Source organism: Quercus lobata, chromosome 7, assembly GCF_001633185.2.
Source record: "Quercus lobata isolate SW786 chromosome 7, ValleyOak3.0 Primary Assembly, whole genome shotgun sequence".
Taxonomy (NCBI): Eukaryota; Viridiplantae; Streptophyta; class Magnoliopsida; order Fagales; family Fagaceae; genus Quercus; species Quercus lobata.
Window position 1 is genome coordinate 17,230,328 of NC_044910.1, and position 21,846 is coordinate 17,252,173.

General features: G+C 31.3%; 1 protein-coding gene across 1 annotated transcript; it reads left to right on the forward strand.

Moving 5' to 3' along the window:
- Positions 1–335: 335 nt before the first annotated feature.
- On the forward strand, positions 336–1,132 carry LOC115952382. Its single transcript, XM_031069543.1, has 3 exons — positions 336–487; positions 588–649; positions 783–1,132. Exons 1-3 carry the CDS (start codon positions 352–354, stop codon positions 903–905), a joined length of 321 nt encoding a protein of 106 aa, XP_030925403.1. The 5' UTR covers positions 336–351; the 3' UTR covers positions 906–1,132.
- The last annotated feature ends 20,714 nt before the right edge of the window (positions 1,133–21,846 follow it).

Consider the following 21,846-nt stretch of genomic DNA (forward strand, 5'->3'; position numbering starts at 1 on the left):
CAAGAGTTATACTATATGTAATTTGAACTTATCTGATATATATATATATATATATATATATATCCAAAGAGTGGATGCACCCAGTGAAAGTTTAACTCGTGTAATTTGGTATTATTATTGTATGTAACTACAAAGAAGTACGAGACAGTATCTTTGAAAAAAAAAAAAAAAAAAAAAACTACGTTAGATATATGAAAATGAGCAAAAGAGATGATCAAGTTAGGCAAGTGGGAACTCACACAAATGAGTACAATAAAGTAAAAACAGGAAGTTAACTCATTGCACTTGACTACTACTTCCATTCCTTCTGGGTTCAAACCAATAATTCCACTGCTCCTCTATTTAAATGCTATGCCACATGCCCTGTGTTCCATCACCAAAGTTTGCTTCTCCTATTTCAATTTGTTTGAAAACATGACGCAGAAAATATTTCTCAGGTTTTTGGTGCTCTTCTTGGCTTTCACTTTCGTTGTCTCAACTGTTGCTCGTAAGGCTCTTTTTTTTGGGGTCTCTAATCTTAACTATGATGTAATCTTTTTCATTTATTCGTAACATTGAGCAATTTGTTTAATTTTCCTTGTTAATAGGAAGCATAAAGACAAACAAGGAAGATCCATCTGCACATGCAGTTCAAGATCTACAGGCTCAGGTTTGTCTCTCTCATTTGATCATTAAGTGAGGAGGTAGATCCAAACCCTAAACGAGTTTGGTGGAACCACTAAAAAGTATCAGTGGATCTAGATCTTGAACTGTAATCATGAAGTGCTATATATAATTTGCAGGATCTGAGGGATGGCGAGGAACTTTTTGATGTAGAGGGCAGAATATTGGAGTTTGAAACCGCAGACTACAAGGGCCCAGGAGCAAATCCAGGCCACGACCCAAAAACTCCTGGAAAGCCTTAAGTCCGAATTTTAGATATTTTTGTGTATAGATCGAAGTTTCGAGGGTTTGGATCTAGAAATGGGTTGGATTTCCTTGCTACTGAGTGTGCTTGTTATCCATAATCTTGAGTGTTGTTTGTCTTCTCTTGTTTACTGAATCTTGGAAAGTGTGTGTGTGGTTTTAGGTTTGTGCATATATATTGTGTGACCTAGCTTGTGTATAGTGTTTTCCTTCAAGAAATAAAATGGTTAAGGATGGTTTGGTTTGTATTTTCTTTTTTGTTCTTTTTTTTCCCTTATATTTTGGAATTTATTGTATGTTCAGCCAATCCTAGCTAGCCAGCCCCAAAATCAAAATAGAGAAAGAAAAAAAATCCTAGCTGTAAAAAAACAAGGAAAAATACAAACAGTACGTGTAGAAACAAGGAAAGTTTAAAATATTCTATGCCTAGAATGCATGCCAAATACTTGAGAAGGAAAAAGAAAAAGAATGAAAGATTGCAACCCTATGGATGAGCAAGGCATATGAGAAAAGATCTAGATGGCGAACTGTTAACTTAGAACAACCTCCAGCAGCACTGAAAATTACACAACATTTGGCTCGTTGTGATCTACTAATGTACTATGCCGATCTTTATTATGTGATTGTTGAAATATATTTCTCTACTGTACCTATAAAATAATATCTAGTTTCTGTATAAAACTAAATGAAACTTGGAATCAACGTTCTTTAGCATTTTTTTTTCTAGGATTTTATCTTATGTTATCCGTCAATCCATACCTGTTCTCCTTAGTTTGAAATTATGCAGACCTATGTTCATAATTAAAAATGATGGGAAATCTTCACAGTATGATATTATGTTTTAAAAGTTAATTTCTCATTTTCTTTTAAAGCTAGGCTACACAACAAGGGATAGTCCTCTCCTAACCGTAACTTTCACAAATCAGTTGGAGCTAAGTTTCGATATTAAGTATTGGTTAAAATACATTTTATACCCCTTAAGTTTGGAATATATCGCTTTTAAATCCACCATTTAGCATACAGAACTTGCAAATTGCACACTTGACTATTATAGCGATATCAATTTTCTTCAAAAATGATATTTATTTGTGAGTGAGTTAACGGCAAAATGTAATAATTAATGGTTAAAAACATAAGTTTTAAATGTCAAGGGACTATTTTACTAGTGATGCCAAGCTCAGAGCCTGTAAATTACATTTTAGCTTAAATTTTTGATACAATACCAAAAGATGTAATGCTAAACTATAATTTGGAGATTGAGTTAGATGTAAAAATTGTGGTTGTGTTTACTTAATAAATGGCATAAGCTTAAATTCTTATGAATGATTTTAGGTCTTTGTTGAATAGTTTCCGGTGCAAACCAACCACTCATACCGGGAAGCTAATAAATGCACTAGCAGACAAAAATGAGTGGTATTCTTTTTGCTTCAATAGTAATTTTTGATGAGTGCTTGGATAATCTTTCTTTTTTTTCCACTCTCTCTCTCTTTTATTTTTATTTTTAGTGCTAACCACTCGCACCAAGAAGTCAATAAATACACAAACATGTGGACAGAGTGAGTTGTAATCTTCTTTAGACTCTTGTAATTTTTGAAGAGTCTTGGATTGTTTAGTTCTTAGGCTCTAGTTTGATTATTTTAAAGCATGTATTATTCGAACTATTCTTAGTTCGTTTTATCTTTTTTTTTTTTTTTTAGTTAACTAATCTTAGTTAGTGTTTAGTGTTAACCTTTATTGCAAAATTAAAAAAATTAAAATAAAAGGATTCCAAAGGATTGTGTAATTAACCTTGAGAAAACCCATTTTAATTTAAAGAATTGTATAGATGCCCATAATCTTTTAGTTCAATGATTTTCTAGTCTCTTTTATAATGAGTGGGTTCCAGTTAGCTCAAATGGTAAAGTTATATTTAATAAGTGTCTTGTATGCGATTACAAAGGCCTTCACCATAATGCTGTCCAAATCAATCTCTCCCAAAAAAACATTGAGTTAGGACTTGTATATATATTACAAAGGTGTCTTTCCCTTATGGGAATTTGCAAACCACTACAAATTGAACATGAACATTCAAATTTTTTGTTTGCCAGACAAATAAAAACTTAAAATGCTGCTTAAATCTTTATGCAACAACAACTAATCAACTTAAAATGCTGCTTGACAGACAGGGAAGTTCGATTTTAATGCAACCAAGTAGGACATATTTGTAACACAAAGATTTGATATACGGTATTTGGAATATGATACATCTTTCTACAAAGAGAAAATTAGTCACTTGTAATCACTATAATTGTATTTATCTAGAAGATTCCCATAGCATATCATTGTAGTTATAAATAGTACTAGTTACGTATATATATTTGAAAAGTTATTCTTCCAGCGTTCACCAAACAAAACCTTATGATTCCAACATGGTACGGGATTGTTTTTATATGAATGACAATTTGTGAAACGCTTCCTCTGTGGGCTACAGTACCTGCTTCTGCTTCAAGTTTATGACACACTAAAGCTTGCTGGGATGCCCACCCACCCACCCAGTGTTCGGGAGCACATGGTTAGTTTTATGTTAATATATTGCTACTCCCTAATCATTCTCTCCTTCTATTCTTCTTTTTTTGTCACAGTTCTAGCGATACAAGATGTATGAGTGACCTTCAAACCAAGAAAGTAAAACATTTTAATCCTGAAGAGAGCACATTATTAGTACATAATGTAATCATTGTTGTACGATCTCAGTTTGCGTGGTTTTAATTCAGAGTTTGAATATTTCTGCAGTATGCTAAAATCGGTTTGCTATATTATATTCTGCTTTGATTTTACTGTCGGCTTTTGCTCTTCAGTTTATAGTGTTAATGTTGGGTATGTTGTATGCATGTGTAAGTAAAGCTCTACATTAAATAATAATGAGAAGTGTGAGTGTTTAATATAACACAATTGAGCCCAAACACAAAAAACTTAAGCTTATGAGCTAAGTGGTGAGTATGCACAGTGACTGAAGTCCCCATATTGAATAATAATACTAAGAATGAATAGTTAATATTAACTAATCAATTGGAGGTTCTTTAATAGTCTCAACAAAAATGTTCATAACCCTAGAAATCTTAATGGACTATGGTAAAATTCTTTTACTTGAAACTCAATTCTAGATTTTTCTGACATGATTTATACATGGAATGAAAAAGTAATTTTTGAACAAAAACTTTACCTCCATAAGTCACTTATATTGTTTACCAAAAAATAATTTTAAATGAGAGCTAGGTTTATTTGTTTTGTTTTTGTTTTTGTTTTTGTTTTTGTTTTTGTTTTTGTTTTTTCTTTTTTATAGAGAAAAGATAATCTTTTTCATTGATCAGTCATTACAATGTGTTGAATTACAGGGAAAAATTGACCAAACCAAAAGCTTGAAACTGTTAAATCCTTTGCCAAACGTGCTAAGGCATGTTAGACAGAATCCCCCACTCTACAAATAATTGCAAAGTCACTCGGAAGGGTCAGTTTCAAGTACATTTGTAGAGGAATAATACTATGGTACATAACCCATTCCCACACCTAAATTCACACCTTAAGTAAATGTCAACCCATGATTGGTGTATAAGTTGACACAGTATGCATGCTTAGGTACTTGTTGTGGGACCGCATAAAAGTTCTGAAAAAAAAAAAAAAAAAAAATTGTTGATACAAAAACAAAGTGTGGATTTGCACCTCCCAAAATTTTGAAATTTGAACTAAATGCTTAAAGGACAAAGTTTAACTATAAAACTGGTTGTAGCCTAATGTTATAACTTTACTCAATAAAATAAATATTACTACATACTTTGAAAATTTAACCGTTGAATTGTATGTTTTTTATGTTCTTAATATACATGTTAAACTCTGTGTCTTTACTATATGATTTATAAGTTTATATTTTATGCATAATTTTAAACTACAAAAACTTGCAATTTAAATAATTTATTAATGACATAGTTATTGATCTTTAATTTTCTAGAAATTTTGCAAGCATGAAAAATATAAGAGGAAGATGTAACCCAATGGTGAATTTGTCAAAATTCACCTCCAATAAAAAGATATCGAGTAAAGCTATAGTTTTAGGCTACAACTAATTTTGTAACTAAACTTTGTCATTGCCTAAATTATTAACCTCTTAAAAATTAATATTAAGTCACTAACCTGGTAGTCCCTAAAAGATAATTGGCTTAGGTGGCCCCTTTAAAATAGAAATTTCTTTTGCTCCTTTTTTTTATTAAAAATAATAATTTTAAAAAAACTCAACAATTAATCTATCTTTTTTTATTTTCTTGTGAGTAATGAATTTTCGTTATAGTTTGCAATTATTTGTAACACTTGATTGAAACTTAAAAATATTAAATTCATTTTATTGCCTAAAGGGATAGGTTAATAGGAGATATTTAACGTTACAACGAAAAAAAAAAAAAAAAATTATATCAAACTAACGGTGACTTTGTTTGATAGTATTCCAACATTAGAGTTTTTTAAAAATACATTAAAATTGCTATGAATCTCTTTGTATAAATGATAAAAGATAATTGTGGGAATGGGAAGGTGTTAGACACTCATATAATATCTTTTACCATAATAACTCATTAAACCAAATAATATTTAATTAGGAGACATCCTAGAAATATATAAGTAAATATTTTGAATAAAAACCATCTTTATTTTATTTTAATGTTATTAGAAAATTAGAGATATAGAAATTTTTTTTTTTTTTTTTTCCTTAGAAGAAAGCATAGTTGTGGATTTCATGGTTTTTTTTTTTTTTTTTTTTTTTTTTTTTTTTTGAGAATCATGGTTAGGAGTTAGGAATCCTTTAATTTTTATTAATGTTATATATATATATATATATATATATATATATATACACACTTGATGTAAATACTTTGTTAGATGTAAAAAAATAACATATGTTAAATCATGTTACAAACATATTTTATGTATACACACACCCACACTTATAGCTTATTCTTTGGATTTAATTTTATATATATTTAGTTTGGTCCCCTAAAGAAATTTTCTAGCTCCACGTACCACTGGGCGTCCATAGCTGAACTTTCCCTCCATCCACACATGCAATATGCCAAAATATAGTTGTACATCTTATATCGCTCGAACGGTAATAAAAAGACAGTAAAAATGAAAGAAAGAAGAATGATTAGGGCAGGAAATATATGACCTTTGTTAGATTTTACATAAATTGATAACTAGGGTTGTAGGTTATATAAAAGATAGATCATTTCACCCAATTCTTAAGTACTCCATTGTCACAGACCATGGGATTTGAGCTGAGTCTCATGTGAATATCAAAAGCCATTTTCCTATGATTATACATTTATCGATCTTTTGACATTGACAATAATTTCCTACTGTATTGCATAATTGATTCACAATCACTCTTGAAGCATTATGTCTTATCCTTTTCCATAAATATTCTTTCTGCTATCTAATCTGTTCTTTAGTATTCCATCAATAAATTTAAAAAACTAAAAATTATTTCCGCCTATGAACCAGTTAATTTGGTAACGTGGGGGCAATTGATAATTTATAAACTTCTGAGGCTTGGATAATTAGTGCAGATTAAGGCTCCATTGTACATTTAATTATAAGCAATGAAATAAACAAACAGTTTGTGCTGATCTATCTGAACTTGATATATTAACATAAAAGTAACCACTGGGGTTGGTGGGTGGGTTTTCCAGCAAGCTTTAGTGTGTCATCAACTTGAAGCAGAAGCAGGTACTGTAGCCCACTGAGGAAGCGTTTCGCAAACTGTCACTCATATCAAAAGCAATCTTGTACTATGTTGGAATCATAAGCTTTTGTTTGGTGAATGCGGGAAAGAATAACTTTTCAAATATATGTAATAAACTAGTATTATTGATGCAACTACAATGATGCTATGGGAATCTTCTAAATAAATGTAGTTATAGTAATTAAAAGTAAGGATGGCAAAATTTGACACAACTCGCAAACTTGACACGACTAAATCGTTTATAAACAAGTCATGGGTTAAGGTTAAACAGGTCATTTGTATTGACCTTTACATGACTTGTTAATTTAAACGGGTTAAACGTGTCATGTCGGGTTAGGTTAACCTGTTTAATAAACAGGTCAGGTTAGGGTTGAGAATTCTTGATACATTTACTAAATAGGTCGGGTTCAAGTCAACTCATATAGCCGAATACTCATGAGTAGACATAACACAAACTTGACGCGCAAACACAAATTGTCACCCCTAATTAGAAGTGACTGATTTTCGCTTTGTAAAAAGATCATATTCCAAATAACGTATAATCAAAGCTTAGTGTATGCAAATAAAACTTCCCTGTCGGCCAAGTGTGAGGTGCCTAACTTAATTAGCTGTTTTTGCATAAAGATTTAAGCATAATTTTAAGATTTATTTGTCTGTCAACTAACAAATTTCAATGTTCATGTCCAATTTATAGTGGTTTGCAATTTCCCAAAAGGGCAAGACACGTGTGCAATATAAAGGTTGTACTTGTGCCACAAATTTTTTTTTTTTTTTTCCTTTTGCAGAGAAAATGATTCTCGAGTTCAAATTTGTAATCTGTCGCATTTTAGTGAAAGACACTTGTTATCATGTACAAGACACCTATGTAACATGACTAACAAAAAATAGAAATGACTAATTTTCATTATCTTCTATAAATAGAAATTACATCTTCTTCATATACTCTTATTTTAATTCAGTTAATACAACAAAGGAGGAGGGGAAATTTTTTCAAAAAAAAAAAAAAAAAAAAAAAAAAAAAAAAAAAGAAGAGGAGGGGAGATTTAAATAATGGAATATTTTCTTTTTTGAGAAGAGCTTAGGAGTTAGGACATCTTAATATACCTTTCCAAACTAATTATGGGATTTTCTCTAGTTAATTTCATAATGCTCGGGAGACTTTCTAATTTTTGAATTTTTGTTATAAAGGTTAACACTTAATACTGCTAAGAATAGTTCGAATAATACATGCATTAAAATGATCAAACAATAGCTTAAGGACTAAACAATCCGAGAAACATCAAATGTTACAAAAGACTCAAAAAGATTACAGCTCATTTTTGTCTACTTGTCTGTGTGTTTATTGGCTTAATTTCTTGGTATAAGTGGTTAGCACTCAAAATAAAAATTCAAAAAAAAAAAAAAAAAAATCAAAATCATTCAAAATAGGACTCACAGCAGAATGAATGGGGGACTAAAAAAAATTTCCGGCACATATAAAAAATTACAACAGATTCAAAATGAATACAACAAATTTTTGTCATTCTGTGCATTTATGAGTGGTTAGCAGTTAGCATAGGAGGAAACAATTCAACAAGTACGTAAAAGGCTAAAATCATTCACAACAGAATTTATTGCTAACACTAAGATACGTTTAGTTCATTGAAGGGAAATTACGACAGGAATTGTAATTTTCATTACTAGTAATAAAATGCATTGTAATGTAATAATTAAACATATTCATTAGTTTGGTTGTAAGTTATAATATTAGAATGAAAGTTAACATTTATTTTAGAAAATATCTTACTTATACAATTATATCTCCTTAAAAATTGTTATTTTTAAATTTTAAGAGAGATATGTGTTATTTTTTATGATTTTTTATTTTTATAATTGTTAGATGTATATAGAAAATTTGTTTATTTGGAAATATATTAAGTTTTGAAATTGTTGCACTTACTAAGGAATAGTTAATATCACCTTTTAAAGAGGAATAGTTATTCCTCATTTTGAATAATAGCTATTCATAAGGAATAACTATTTTTTGTAATAAAAACATAACCAAACTAAAAAATAACTAAACCATAGGAATAACTATTACGTTACAACACGTATTACAGTCTACCAAACATGCCCTAAGATTTTTCCATACATTTAAGTGAAGCACAACCACAATTTTTGCGTTCCAAATAAGATGATAAAAATAGTCCATGGGGTCCGTTTGGATTGAAATTATTATTGTTAAAATTGAAAACTGAAAACTGAAAGTACTGTATTACAGTCTACCAAACATGCCCTAAGATTTTTCCATACATTTAAGTGAAGCACAACCACAATTTTTGCGTTCCAAATAAGATGATAAAAATAGTCCATGGGGTCCGTTTGGATTGAAATTATTATTGTTAAAATTGAAAACTGAAAACTGAAAGTACTGTAGCAAAATAATTTTTAAATGTGTGAATAGTACCGTGAAACCCATTTTTAATATTTTTTAATACGTGAACAGTGCATAAATAGTGATTTTTGTCCCCTGCACAGTGAATCCATGTGAGGTTACTGTTTACGTGCAAGAAAAAAAAAAAAAAAAAAAGCATGAAAACGCAAAACGTGGACGCGTGATTCAGTGGAATCCAAACGGGCACATATCTCACAGGTCACAATTCCACAAAATGCGTTCCAAACACTTTTTCTTTATTGTTTTCACACGTTTGGGCAGATTGCATTATGTCCTCAGTTTTAGGGTAGAGAGACTTTTAGGAATGGTCTGTGATGATCTGATACTTTTATTACGCAACTGGCAAGAAAGCTAAGAAGTGCCCCAATTTTTTTTTTTTTTTAAGACTTTTTTTAGAAATTATAAATTAGATACAACATTTATTTTTTCTGCATAAAAAGAATCTTACTCTATAAGTAAATTTTTAACAATTTTATAGACCAGAAAGTAAAAGTATCAATTGGCTAAAATCATTCACAAGAGAATTTATTTCTAACCCCAAGATTTTTCCATACATTTAAGTGAAGCACAACCACAATTTTTGCGTTCCAAATAAGATGATAAAAATAGTCCAGATCTCACAAGCACAATTCCACAAAATGCGTTCCAAACACTTTTTCTTTGCTTCTGTTTGGATTGAACTTATTGTTGCTGAAACCGAAAACTGAAAACTGAAAATAATGTAGCAAAATAATTTTTAAATGTGTGATTAGTATCGTAGGACTCATTTTTAATATTTTTAAATACGTAAACAGTGCTGGTACAATGTGTGAACAGTGCTGCTACAATATGTGAATAGTGATTTTTGACTCCTGCACAGTAAATTCATGTGATTTTACTGTTCATACACTGAAGAAAAAAAAAAAAAAAAAAAGGACAAAGACGCTGAACGCAGACGTGTAAAACGCGCAATCCAAACGGGTACTTTATTGTTTTCACACGTTCGGGCAGATTGCATTATGTCCTCAATTTTAGGGTAGAGAGACTTTTAGGAATGGTCTGTGATGATCTGAAACTTTTATTACGCAACTGGCAAGAAAGCTAAGAGGTGCCCCAAATTTTTTTTTTTTTTGAGAAAGACTTTTTTTAGAAATTATAAATTAGATACAACAATTTTTTTCTGCATAAAAAGAATCTTCCTCTTTAAGTATATTTTTCTTCAATGGTCCACCCAAATGTTTTATTCAAAATTCTGCCTGGATATATTTTTCTTCAATATGTTTTATTCAAAATTCTGCCTGGATATATTTTTCTTCAATGGTCCGCTCAAATGTTTTATTCAAAATTTTGCCAATGCACTTTACAAATTTTGATCTTTTTATAAGAAAACAATATGATATATGACAAGTTGTGATTGATAGTATATAATTAATATAAAATAAGGTAAATCTTATTCACACTCCCTGAAGTTTGGGCTAATGTTAACCAAGTTCAAGACTTTTCAAAACTAACCAATTTGGTCTCTAAAGCCAATTTAGTCTTTAAAGTAGATGAGAAAAAATAACTATTTGTTTAGGGACTAAGTTGGCTTCAGGGACCAAAACTATTCTTGAAAAGTCTTAGACCTAATTGGTATTAGCCCAAACTTCAAGATATATTAATAGAATTTACCCTATAAAATAATAAAAATAGGATCAAAGGATTTTAATCATCTTACATCTTTGATTGAGAATTGACAAAAAAAAATTGTGTGGAAAGTTATTTTCTTCTCTATTTCACCAAATTTACTACCCAAAATAGCTGTGATTTGGAATGAAGTTAGGTATACAAATTGAAATATACTAAAAGATATTTGTCTTCCTTTTTTTTTTTAACTTTCCGACCAAACACTGGAAGATTAGGTAAAATTTCATTCCTTATTTTCTTAGGTATATTTTCTATTCAAAATGATGTACCAAAGAGTCAAAGCTCTCCGTTTGGAATATGCCATACATTATTTTTTAATTCTATTATACAAATAAAATCTAGAAATTGCTGGTGATCTCTCTCTCTCATTGCCGTGTTTACATCCCCAGAGTTTTTTTTTTTTTTTTTTTTTAATAAAAATGGAAAAGCTGAGTTTTTTTTCATATTAAAAATATAAAAGAATGATTTGAACCTTGGTTATTTTCATAAAGAAAACAAATTAATGCTATTAAAAGACAAAGCTCTTGATTGTTCATAATATTAATTTTGAGCAATAAAGTCTTAACATAAATTGATGATGTGACTAACATTGAAATGAACCACATTAAAAGATTCATAGGATTGCAATTTTGACAACAAAATTGGTTATAAATTTTACTGTATAAGCCTTATAAACTAATTTTTTTAACTTTTAAACATAATATAAAAATATATTTTAAGAATTTTATTTATTGTGTTGTTGATGTGATACCAATCACATTTATTATCATGTGAATTTTCAATGTTTTTTCATAATAAAATTGGTAGTAATTTTGACATTTTCCTTTTAATATTCAAGGAATAAAGTGAAACTTGAGTTATACTGAACAAAATTATAGTTTTTTTTTTTAGAAAAAATATATATATACTTAAGCATAACATCTTTAGTATTGTATAACAAAATATTAAGCAAAATGTAATTTACAACCTCTTAGCTTGGCGTCATTTCTATATCGGCCCAAGCTTGATTTTCAAAACTTGCAATATACGGTACCACATGGGCTAAAATATCGTGTCGTTAACCCAACTGGTTTTTAGAGTTACGGTCAGGGGAGGAATATCCCTTGGCTGTGTATCTTAGCTTTTTGATCATGCATGAAAGAAAATGAGAATTTAACTTTAAAATATAATAATATACTAGTTTTCTCATAATCATAAAAATAGGTCTGCGTAGTTCAAGTAAAAGAGAACAAGTAGATAAGGATCACAGTCTTTCTTTATAATGTGAAGATCTCCTTTTTTTTTTAATTTTTATTTATTTATACCTACTTCTTACCTAGTACTGTCAGTATTTTTTTTTTTTTTTTTTAATTTTAAACGACTTATAAGATAAAATCCTAGAAAAAATACTATTAAAGAACGTTGGTTCCAACTTTTATTTAGTTTATACAGAAATAAGATATTATTTAATATTAATAAAGTAAAGAAATTTTTCTCAAAAAAATAAAAATAAAGTAAAGAAAATATATTTCAAAAACCACGCATCATAAAGATCAGCAAAGTAGATCGCAAAGAGCCCAACAGTTGTGTTTATTTTCAGTGCCTGGCCTATCCATAGAGTTGTGTTTATTTTCATTATTTCTTCATATGCCTGGCTCATTCATATGGCTTTCTAAGCAAGAATATTTTGAACTTTAATAATTATACAATCTATAGCAAATTATTATTATTTACTAATATCCAACATGTTTCGAAATTTATATAAAACTAGTGTGGTGATATAGGTTTAGTAAATAATTTTCAATATCTTTTTACGAAAATAATTATTAGGTCACGATCTACAAATCATTATATTGTTTAGATGTAAAACACTCTCCAGAAATCCAATGATGATGATGATTATGCCTTCAACCAAATAAATTTTTATACTCTTCGTAAAACTAGGATTTTTTTTTTTTTTTTTTTTTTGGAGCTGGCTAGATAGGATTGGCTGAACATACAATAAATTCCAAAATGTAATAATAATAATAATAATAACAAAATAAAGGAAATTAAAAGCCAAACCATCTATAACATTAATATATATTTCTTGAAGAAAAACACCATACACAAGTTAGGTCACACACACGTTCCAAGATTCAGTGGACAAGAGAAGACAAGGACAACTCAAGAGTATATATGAATAAGAAGCACACTGATGAGTAACAGGAAAAGCCAAACTATTTCAAGATCCAAACTGCAATATGTGTGTTTAGATCTACATCTACACACACAAATAGCTAAAATCTGGACTTTAAGCTTTCCCAGGAGGTTTTGGGTCATGACCTGGATTTGCTCCTGTGCCCTTGTAGTCCGAAGTTTCAAAATCCATTCTCCCCTCTATAAATCTTTCTCCTACATCAAAAACTTCATCGCCATCCCTCAAATCCATTGCTTCCTGCAAATTATTACACATCATGATTACATGTTAGGTTCAAATTCACTTAAAATGCATTAAAAAAAAAAAAAAAAGACATGAAATTTAATTCAGACATGACAATCAAGTGACTGAGAGAGAGAGAGAGAGAGAGAGAGAGACCTGAGCCAGTAGATGTTGAACTGATTGATCTTCCTTCTTTGACTTGAGGCTTCCTATTTAACCAGGAAATTAAAAATTAAAAATTAAAAATAACTCTCAACTCAACGTTACAAATAAATGAAAAAGATTTATGACAGTTAAGGTTAACTACTAGACCCAGAAATTTAATATAAAAATAAATAAAGCCTTACTTGTTGTAGGATCAGCAGAAATGGAGAGAACATAGGAGAAAGACAAGAAGAGCACAAAAAATGTAAGAAAAGCTTTATGCGCCATGCTATCAAACACAAATTGAAACTTTGGTGGATGGCTGGCAAGACAGGGCATGTGGGATATATAGCTTTTATAGAGTAGCAGTAGAATTTATTATTGGTTTGAAAATAGAATATGAATGGAAGTACTAGTGCAATTAGTCAACTTCCTGTTTACCCATTTGTGTGAGTTCCCACTTGCCTACTTCATCATCTCTTTTTTTTTCTTTTTTTCTTTTTTTTTCTTTTTTTTTCATATATCTAATTAACGCCATTTTCTCCAAAGATACTGTCGCAAATTTATTTGTATGTACATTAATTAATGCATTCGTATTTATATATATATTCAACTATACCATATGCCACGAGTTAAACCTTCACTGATAGCGTTGAGGCACTCAGTGAAGGTTTAACTTGTGGCATTTGGTATAGTTGAATATATATATATATAAAAAGTGAGAATCTATCGGGTATATATTTTTTCGATTTGACTTATCTACAGTACTTTTTTAATTGGACATGTTTTTTTATTTTAAATATGCAATAATAAATGATATTGAGTTTTAATTCCCATATTTTATTTAATTAATGAATGATGTGACAATTCTTCTTTAAAAAAAATATCAATTAAAAAAATACTGGAAATAAACGAAACCCATATTTTTCTCCACTAATTTTCCTGCACAGATGTTCCTCGTTTACGCATTGCTTCCAATGTGCTGCTCCCTCCTTATTATTCCAACACTAAATCGATTGTATTCTAGAATTAATGTCGTTACTTTTTCTCTTTTATTCAGTTTTATGAAATCTTCAACATTATTATTATTATCTTTTTGACATCCAATATCTTCATTATTTGATTGTTAAAAACTTCTAATTCCATATTAATATCGAAATTTCCTAATTGCAGTTTTCATTATATTTTAAAATCTGCATGAACAGTTCAATAGGACAAACAAATTGACTTCCATTATATTATATCACTTTTTTTGTCCTCGCATATTTTCTCTATCTGAGCCTTTAGGTTATATAATTAGTGGTAGCTAGCTAGCCACCTCCGATCTTTACAGATAGAACAGTAAATTCTCAATCTTTTATTCTAAGTCAACGAACTCCCGATGGGCATATCTTTGTAAAAAGAAAAACGTCCTATGATCGATATAAGATCCAAAAAACAATCCATAAAATGTTTACACAAGAGCCCAAACAAGTAAAATATGCATATAATTACACAGGGTTTTTTTTTTTTTTTTTTTTTTGGCTTAAGAAGAACTAAATAGGAAGTTGATATATAAAATCTACCGAGAATCAATAGCTATGTATCCCAGAACACGGTAGTAATGAGATAGAGACATGATCAGTAGAATACATGTACACACATCTATATTATAAAATTTTAAAATTAAAAAAAAAAAAAAAAAAAAAAAAAAAAAAATCTTCTTTGCTATACTACACAATAATATTTAGAAAAATATATATAAAAGATGTACTAAATTTTTTCTATATCCTATCTATAGTCTATACACGAAAATAATTCAATATAAGTAAGTACTCTTGCCAGCATTATAATTGCTTATTATACCAAGTTATGTTTTTATACATGGCACTATGATTACCAACATAATTTTTACCCTAAATACAAATTTGAGTACTACTTTTATTAAACATCAATAATTTATTTTTTTATTTATAATCTTGAATTTTCAATTGTCTATTAAGAGTCTTCGATAATAAAACTATTATGTTAAATATATTCGAATTTGGAGCTAGAAAAGATACATTCACTCAAATAAGAAATAAGGACATCCACAGAAAATATATATATATATATATATATATATATATATATATATTTAATGTAGTTTTGCTAACTTCATGCCTACATCCACGGCAAACTCTAATCAAAATGTACTATTAACAATATCATACAACCATATTCAACCAAACCCCTCTAAAACGAACTAATATACTCTCACAAACATGAGCAAATTAAAAACCTCTAACAAATAAAAAATCATGTACATGCAAATACAACAAAAATAATTTTGATTGTACTGGCTTACAAACTTTTGATTGTATATTGCCTTACAAACTTGACAGTCTCTTAAGCCCAACCCGCTAATATACCCAATGGTGCTCTCTCACTTAATAAATAGATGAACTAACACACTTGGCATCTTTCAACTCTAGAAGAAATACCAAATTACAATTCAAAGAAACTTACTTTGAATTATTCTAACACTCCGTTTGTTTCGATAGAAAATCTTATGTAAAGATAATTTTCCATGTTTTCTAATATTTGGTAGCATCAGATAAATAAGTCAAATGAAAATTATCTTTTGTCAACATAAAAAGTATGACTTATTTTTAGATATTGTTTTCCATTTTTTTTTTTTTTTTTTTTGGTGGAAAACAACTTAATCTCACAAAAAGCTAAATAACGAAAGTTATGAGATTATTTTTCAACTCATTTAAAGTTACTACCAAATATAGGAAAATGAGATATTTTATTAAAAAAAAATGTTTTTTGAAAAATAACTCATTTTGTAAAAAACATTATTGCTGAAATAAAAAGTTTTCTCCCCTCCCCATATGAGAGGACTTCTTGGCACCTCAAACACTATAGTGGTTCAATACTTATTCTTTTTTTTCTTTTTCTTTTTCTTTCTTTTTTTTTTTTTTTTGGAGAAACAAACACACACACACATAAGGGAGAGAGAAATGGGTAATTGTCTCACATTGCTTAAGAGGGTATGTTGCATATAGTATAACTTGTCACACCATCTTTTAAAAGTTACCATAACTTTTGAGTAGAGTTGTGATGTGCGTTTGTGTTAAAATACTTATTCTTTAGTAGTCAAGAAATATGAAATGATCGCAAGCCTAATTCTTTTTTTCTTTTTTCTTTTTTCTTTTTTCTTTTTTTTTTTTTTTTTTTGAAGCAAGGATATTCACATAGCAATTTGTCCTATTCAGATATTGGAACTATAATAATATTAGAAAATAAGTAATTTAGTTTGTCACTTAGCTTGAAAGCACGGCCAAAATTTAAAAATTTATTAAATATATCAATTGGCTTAATTAGTATCCTCAGTTGATTTTTTATTATAATGACATGAGTTTGCTGGTAATTAAGTGTTCATTTGGGAGCATGATTTAGAATCAGAAAATTTCAGAAGTACATCTTTTTAGGCCACCGTTTTTTTTTTTTAAGTACAATCTAATACTGTATTTTTGAAAATGTGAAAATTAAGCTAGACCAAGCAACACTAAATTGTATGGTAATAATACAAAAATAATATAACATGATGAGGATAAAAGGAGAGCCTAGCCACACGGAACATAAAACTGACGGTTTAGTGCAATCCTTTGGACATAACAGACGGTGTTATAGCTGACGGTCATAGGGTCAGCTGGCTCCAAGGCTGATGGCATTACTAGACGACGCCCAAAAAGCTGAAGGAAGTAAATTGAGGCTGACGGACCGAGCATAAGTTTACTTGCTACCCACGCTACGTATAAGGAATTGTCTTGCTTCCCACGCTAGATAATATTCAAGGGATCCCTATAAGGAAAAGATCCCATAAAATACGCTCAAGATGACTCCTATAAGGAAAAGACTTCTACTCCAAGGAGAAGAGGGGTAACCCTCGCCACTATAAAAACCTAAGCACCCTCGCAACCCAAGGTATGCATAATTTACCCTCTCTAGCACTCTAGAGCAGTGAAAATAGTTCTAACTTGACCTTCGGAGGGTGTTTGGCCGGTACCACACCGGTACTCTCTGCTAGGTTATTCCTTTTCGTTGTGCAGGTGTCATTTGCGATTGTACGAGGAATGTGTGACTCACTGGTGGCATTATTTTCGGCATCATCATAACACATATAAATTTTCTTTTATTCCTGAATTATTGATTCAAATTTGTGATATACTAATATTTACCTATACGTCTTTTCATTTCTATTTCGTATGTCGAAGTCAAGATATTTGATCAAAGAGGGTTAGGTTTTTTCTTTTTTTCTTTTTTTTTTTCTTTTATCAAGAGGGATTAGGTTTAAGTAATTCTTTAAGAAATAATTAAGTTATATATTGCTTATCTCTTTCAAGGTGAAAGCCATACGATTAGGATGGAGCAGGGCAAGTTTGGCAGTATTCATGGTTGAAAATCTCATACTGATAAATTAGTTTTGCTTCCAATCCACGGGCGATAGATCGGTGGGTGGGAGTGGGACAACTGAGGGTTTGGGCGGTGGCCCATATAAATATTTGACATTCTCATTTGACATATTAACTCAATATTGTCGTGAGTCAGGACAAGGCTCATTTGTCTCTTAGGTTATTTGTCATTTCAGCGTCGCACTGGCCCCTCACTTTATAATAGATATACAAAAAAACGGGGCCCGTATTCAGCTTCTCCTGCAAGTAAAGAATATTCATACATATAATATATTATAATCCTGATTAGTTCACCAATTTTAAAATATGTTTTCAAAAGTTAAAAACAGGTTTGTGAAAATATTTTTTACAATATATGTTATTGTAAGAGCATCCACAGCAGATGTGGCAAAAATTATGTTATTTTGCAACATCAAATACCTATTTTATTATTTTACCACACTATTTTACAACATCTCATTTATCAGATGTTTTATCATACAATTCTATACATTAAAATAATATTTCTTACACATTAAAATATCAACAGCCACTGCAAACAACCAACAGCCACCACCACACAACAACCATGTCCTCCACAACCCAAAACACAATTCAAAACAAACCCACCACAGCCATTAATCTCTGCCATTATTGAAAAATTTTAAGGTTTTGGATGTGTTTCTTGCTCTATTTTGGTTTGGAGGCAGAGAGAGATCTTTGATTGATCAATACCCAGCCACAACCACGGCCCCACGCCGCCACTACACCACCACGACCCAAATCAACGACACAAACCCATTACAAAATCACCCCAAACAACCACGGCCCCACGCCGGACCCCATTACAAATCACCTCAACAATCAACGACACCAACCCAGGCACGATCGCCGCCACTGCACCACCACGACCCAAACAATCAACGACACAAACCCATCACAAAATCACCCCAAACAACCACGGCCCCACGCCGGACCCCATTACAAATCACCTCAACAATCAACGACACCAACCCAGGCACGATCGCCGCCACTGCACCACCACGACCCAAACAATCAACAACACAAACCCATCACAAAATCACCCCAAACAACCACGGCCTTACGCCGGACCCCATTACAAATCACCTCAACAATCAACAACACCAACCCAGGCACGATCGCCGCCACTGCACCACCACGACCCAAACAATCAACGACACAAACCCATCACAAAATCACCCCAAACAACCACGGCCCCACGCCAGACCCTATTACAAATCACCTCAACAATCAACAACACCAACCCAGGCACGATCGCCGCCTTGGCCCAATCGGTCCACCCGATCGTGTTGAAAGCGAGAGAGAAGAAGAAAGCGAGCGCGATGAGCCACTGGATCGGATCTCCGAAGGCGGAGAACGCGGCGGCGAACGTCAGCGTCTTGGTGAGCACGGAGGCGCCGAGGTCGAGTAGGGCGATGGCGCCGAGAGAAACAGGGAGTGGGAGACAGAGTGAGGTTTGAGGGAGAAGAGAGGAACCGGAGACTGAGAGAGAAGAGAAAAGAAAAAAAATGAAGGGAGAGGAGAGAGAAAAAGAATATAAAACAATAAAAAATTTTACCACATATGTCCGTACCGTTGCAAATTTGCAACAGTACTGTAGCTATGTTGTATAAATTTTGAGATTTAGCACATCTCATAAAGCATCATTTTTGTGTTTGGTGTGGTAAATGTACCAAATATTTAACATTTGGCACATTTACCACACCTGTTGTGGGTGCTCTAACAAGAACATAATCTGTTTAGAAAATTTATCTCTATTTCTCTTCTTCTTCTTCTTCTTTTTTTTCTTTTTTTGCTTTAGATTCAATCCTACTTCACCATTTGTTTTAAATCACATGTACAAAAATAATTAACATAATCTCAAAATAAAATTTCTCTTCTAAATAAAAAATAAAAATAAAAAAACAAACCCAATCTCCAAGAAAAATCTCAACAACCCTAGGAATTCCTTTTGATAACAGTTATTAAAGTGAGAGCCTCAAATTTTGGCTCTAAAACTGTATCAGTGGCAAAGTGAGAACCTCAGATATTGGCTCTAAAATTGTAAATGTAGTGGTCCTAGTGGATAGAGTATGGTCTCACTCCCTCCTTTTCTTCCTTTCTCTCGACAACCACCAACCACTCCATAATCCCTTTACACGGGCTCGTGTTCTTCCACATGAGTCCTCATCAATTCACTGTGTCCGAGATCTCACTATCCATGTCGATATCCACTGCCCACTGTGAGGGATGATAGAGAGAGGGAGAGAGATAAAGAATAAAATTTAGGAAAGACTAAAACAATGAGAGAAAAAAAAAAAAATCTTATTATCCAACGAAAAATTTAGACAACAATTATATTTTACCAATTATCCAAATTGATTAATTTGTCAAATTATGCAATGATGTAAATCGGTTTATAGTGGGCACAACCATATTGCAAAACTAAAGTATGGTAGAAAATAAATTTAATATAGTGATATGGCTGTGATGGGAAACCATGACCTAAAAAGCCTAATAGGTGGTTTGAATTTTAGCACCAACTTCAAGAATTCACAATGTAGAATAGAAGTTATTACAATATATCTGATCCTAATATTTCTACCTACAGTAATAACTCACTCATGTGACTACACGCATCTCTAACCTAGTCAGACTCTATTTTGAATTCCTTTGGTGCACGAATACCAATCTGTAGTAGTCTTGGAGTTATATTGGGATTTTTTTCCAATGTGGTGAAAGTGCATGTTGGTGGAGTTGGTGCAGCTCCCTCTAATTCAAACCACTTTAACAGATATCTTACACGCACTCGTGAGTCATGACTATGGTATCTTACTTGATCAAAAAGTTGCTAAAGATATTTTGGGTTTTGTGGATGTTGACTATGCATAGGATCTTGATTGTAGGAGATCATTCACCATAACATTAGCTTGATGCAGTAGTCTTGAGTTATATTGGGATTTTTTTCGATGTGGTGAAGTGTTGGGGTAGTTGGTGCAGCCCCCTCTAATTCAAGTCACTTTAAAATATATCTTACATGCACTTGTGAGTCATGACTATGTATCTCACTTGATCAAAAAGTTTCTAAAGATATTTAAGTTTACTCTTGGGCCAATCCAATAATGGAAGTCTGATAAAGGCAGAAAATATATTAAATGACTGTTTAGTGAGATTTGTTTCAAGCAAATCAATGTAATGTTTGTTAGGGTCATATTTTTATGTAATTGGTATATCTAATGACAAAACGTAATTTAATTGTATTTGGGTCTAAGTGCTAGTGTGTTTAAGAATATCATGAAGTATTTTTACTAGTGGAGTTATTAAAGACATGAAGAATACTAAAGATACTGCTAAAGAAAAGTTGAATTTGCCGGTCCCGGTACCTCCTTGATACTAGTCGATTTATCAAGATTTAATGAAACTTGATACTTGTCTCAATACCTCTCAATCTATCAAGATATGGGATTTCCGATATTGCCTACAACATTTTATTCTAAGTGGCTATATGTTTATGGGTTTGTGTAATCTAATAGGAGAGTCTATTTAAAAGGTATATTAAGTTCCTATTTAAATGAGGTGGTAGAGACAAAAAATCCTAATACTTCATAAGGTTTTCATATTGAAACCCTAACCTCCACATTTTGAACCTATGAGTTCAAAAAAAACAAGAAAGAGATCTTGCTGGGACGTTTGTGTGCCTTTGGGTTTTGTACCAAGCAAAATCTCTAGCACAAACGATTAAAAATCTTATTGGTGTTTTGTGTGAAACTACTACAAATCAACTACAACAATCAAAATGGTAGGTGTGGAGCTAGCTAAGTAGTGGGATTCATGCAAACAAGTTAGGGATTTATGCAAAAGAGTTAGTCACGTACTAGGATTCATACAAAGAAGAAGTTTCTACAAGAACAAGCCCACATATTTGCCTTGCTATATTGTTGTGTATATATATCTCTTCATCTTTATATTGTTATTGCTTGTTTATGGTATTGTGTTTCCCTAGATGGGTATTGGACCATCTTCTATACTCTATGTGGGAAGTACCCTTAGGGGAAGAAATCTCATTCCATCTAGGCATATAGGGTTTTCT

Coding starts and splice junctions, on each gene's coding strand:
- LOC115952382 (XM_031069543.1), top strand. CDS start 352: ATGCCACATGCCCTGTGTTCCATCACCAAAGTTTGCTTCTCCTATTTC. Junction 488..587: donor CGTTGTCTCAACTGTTGCTC/GTAAGGCTCTTT, acceptor CCTTGTTAATAG/GAAGCATAAAGACAAACAAG. Junction 650..782: donor TTCAAGATCTACAGGCTCAG/GTTTGTCTCTCT, acceptor TATAATTTGCAG/GATCTGAGGGATGGCGAGGA.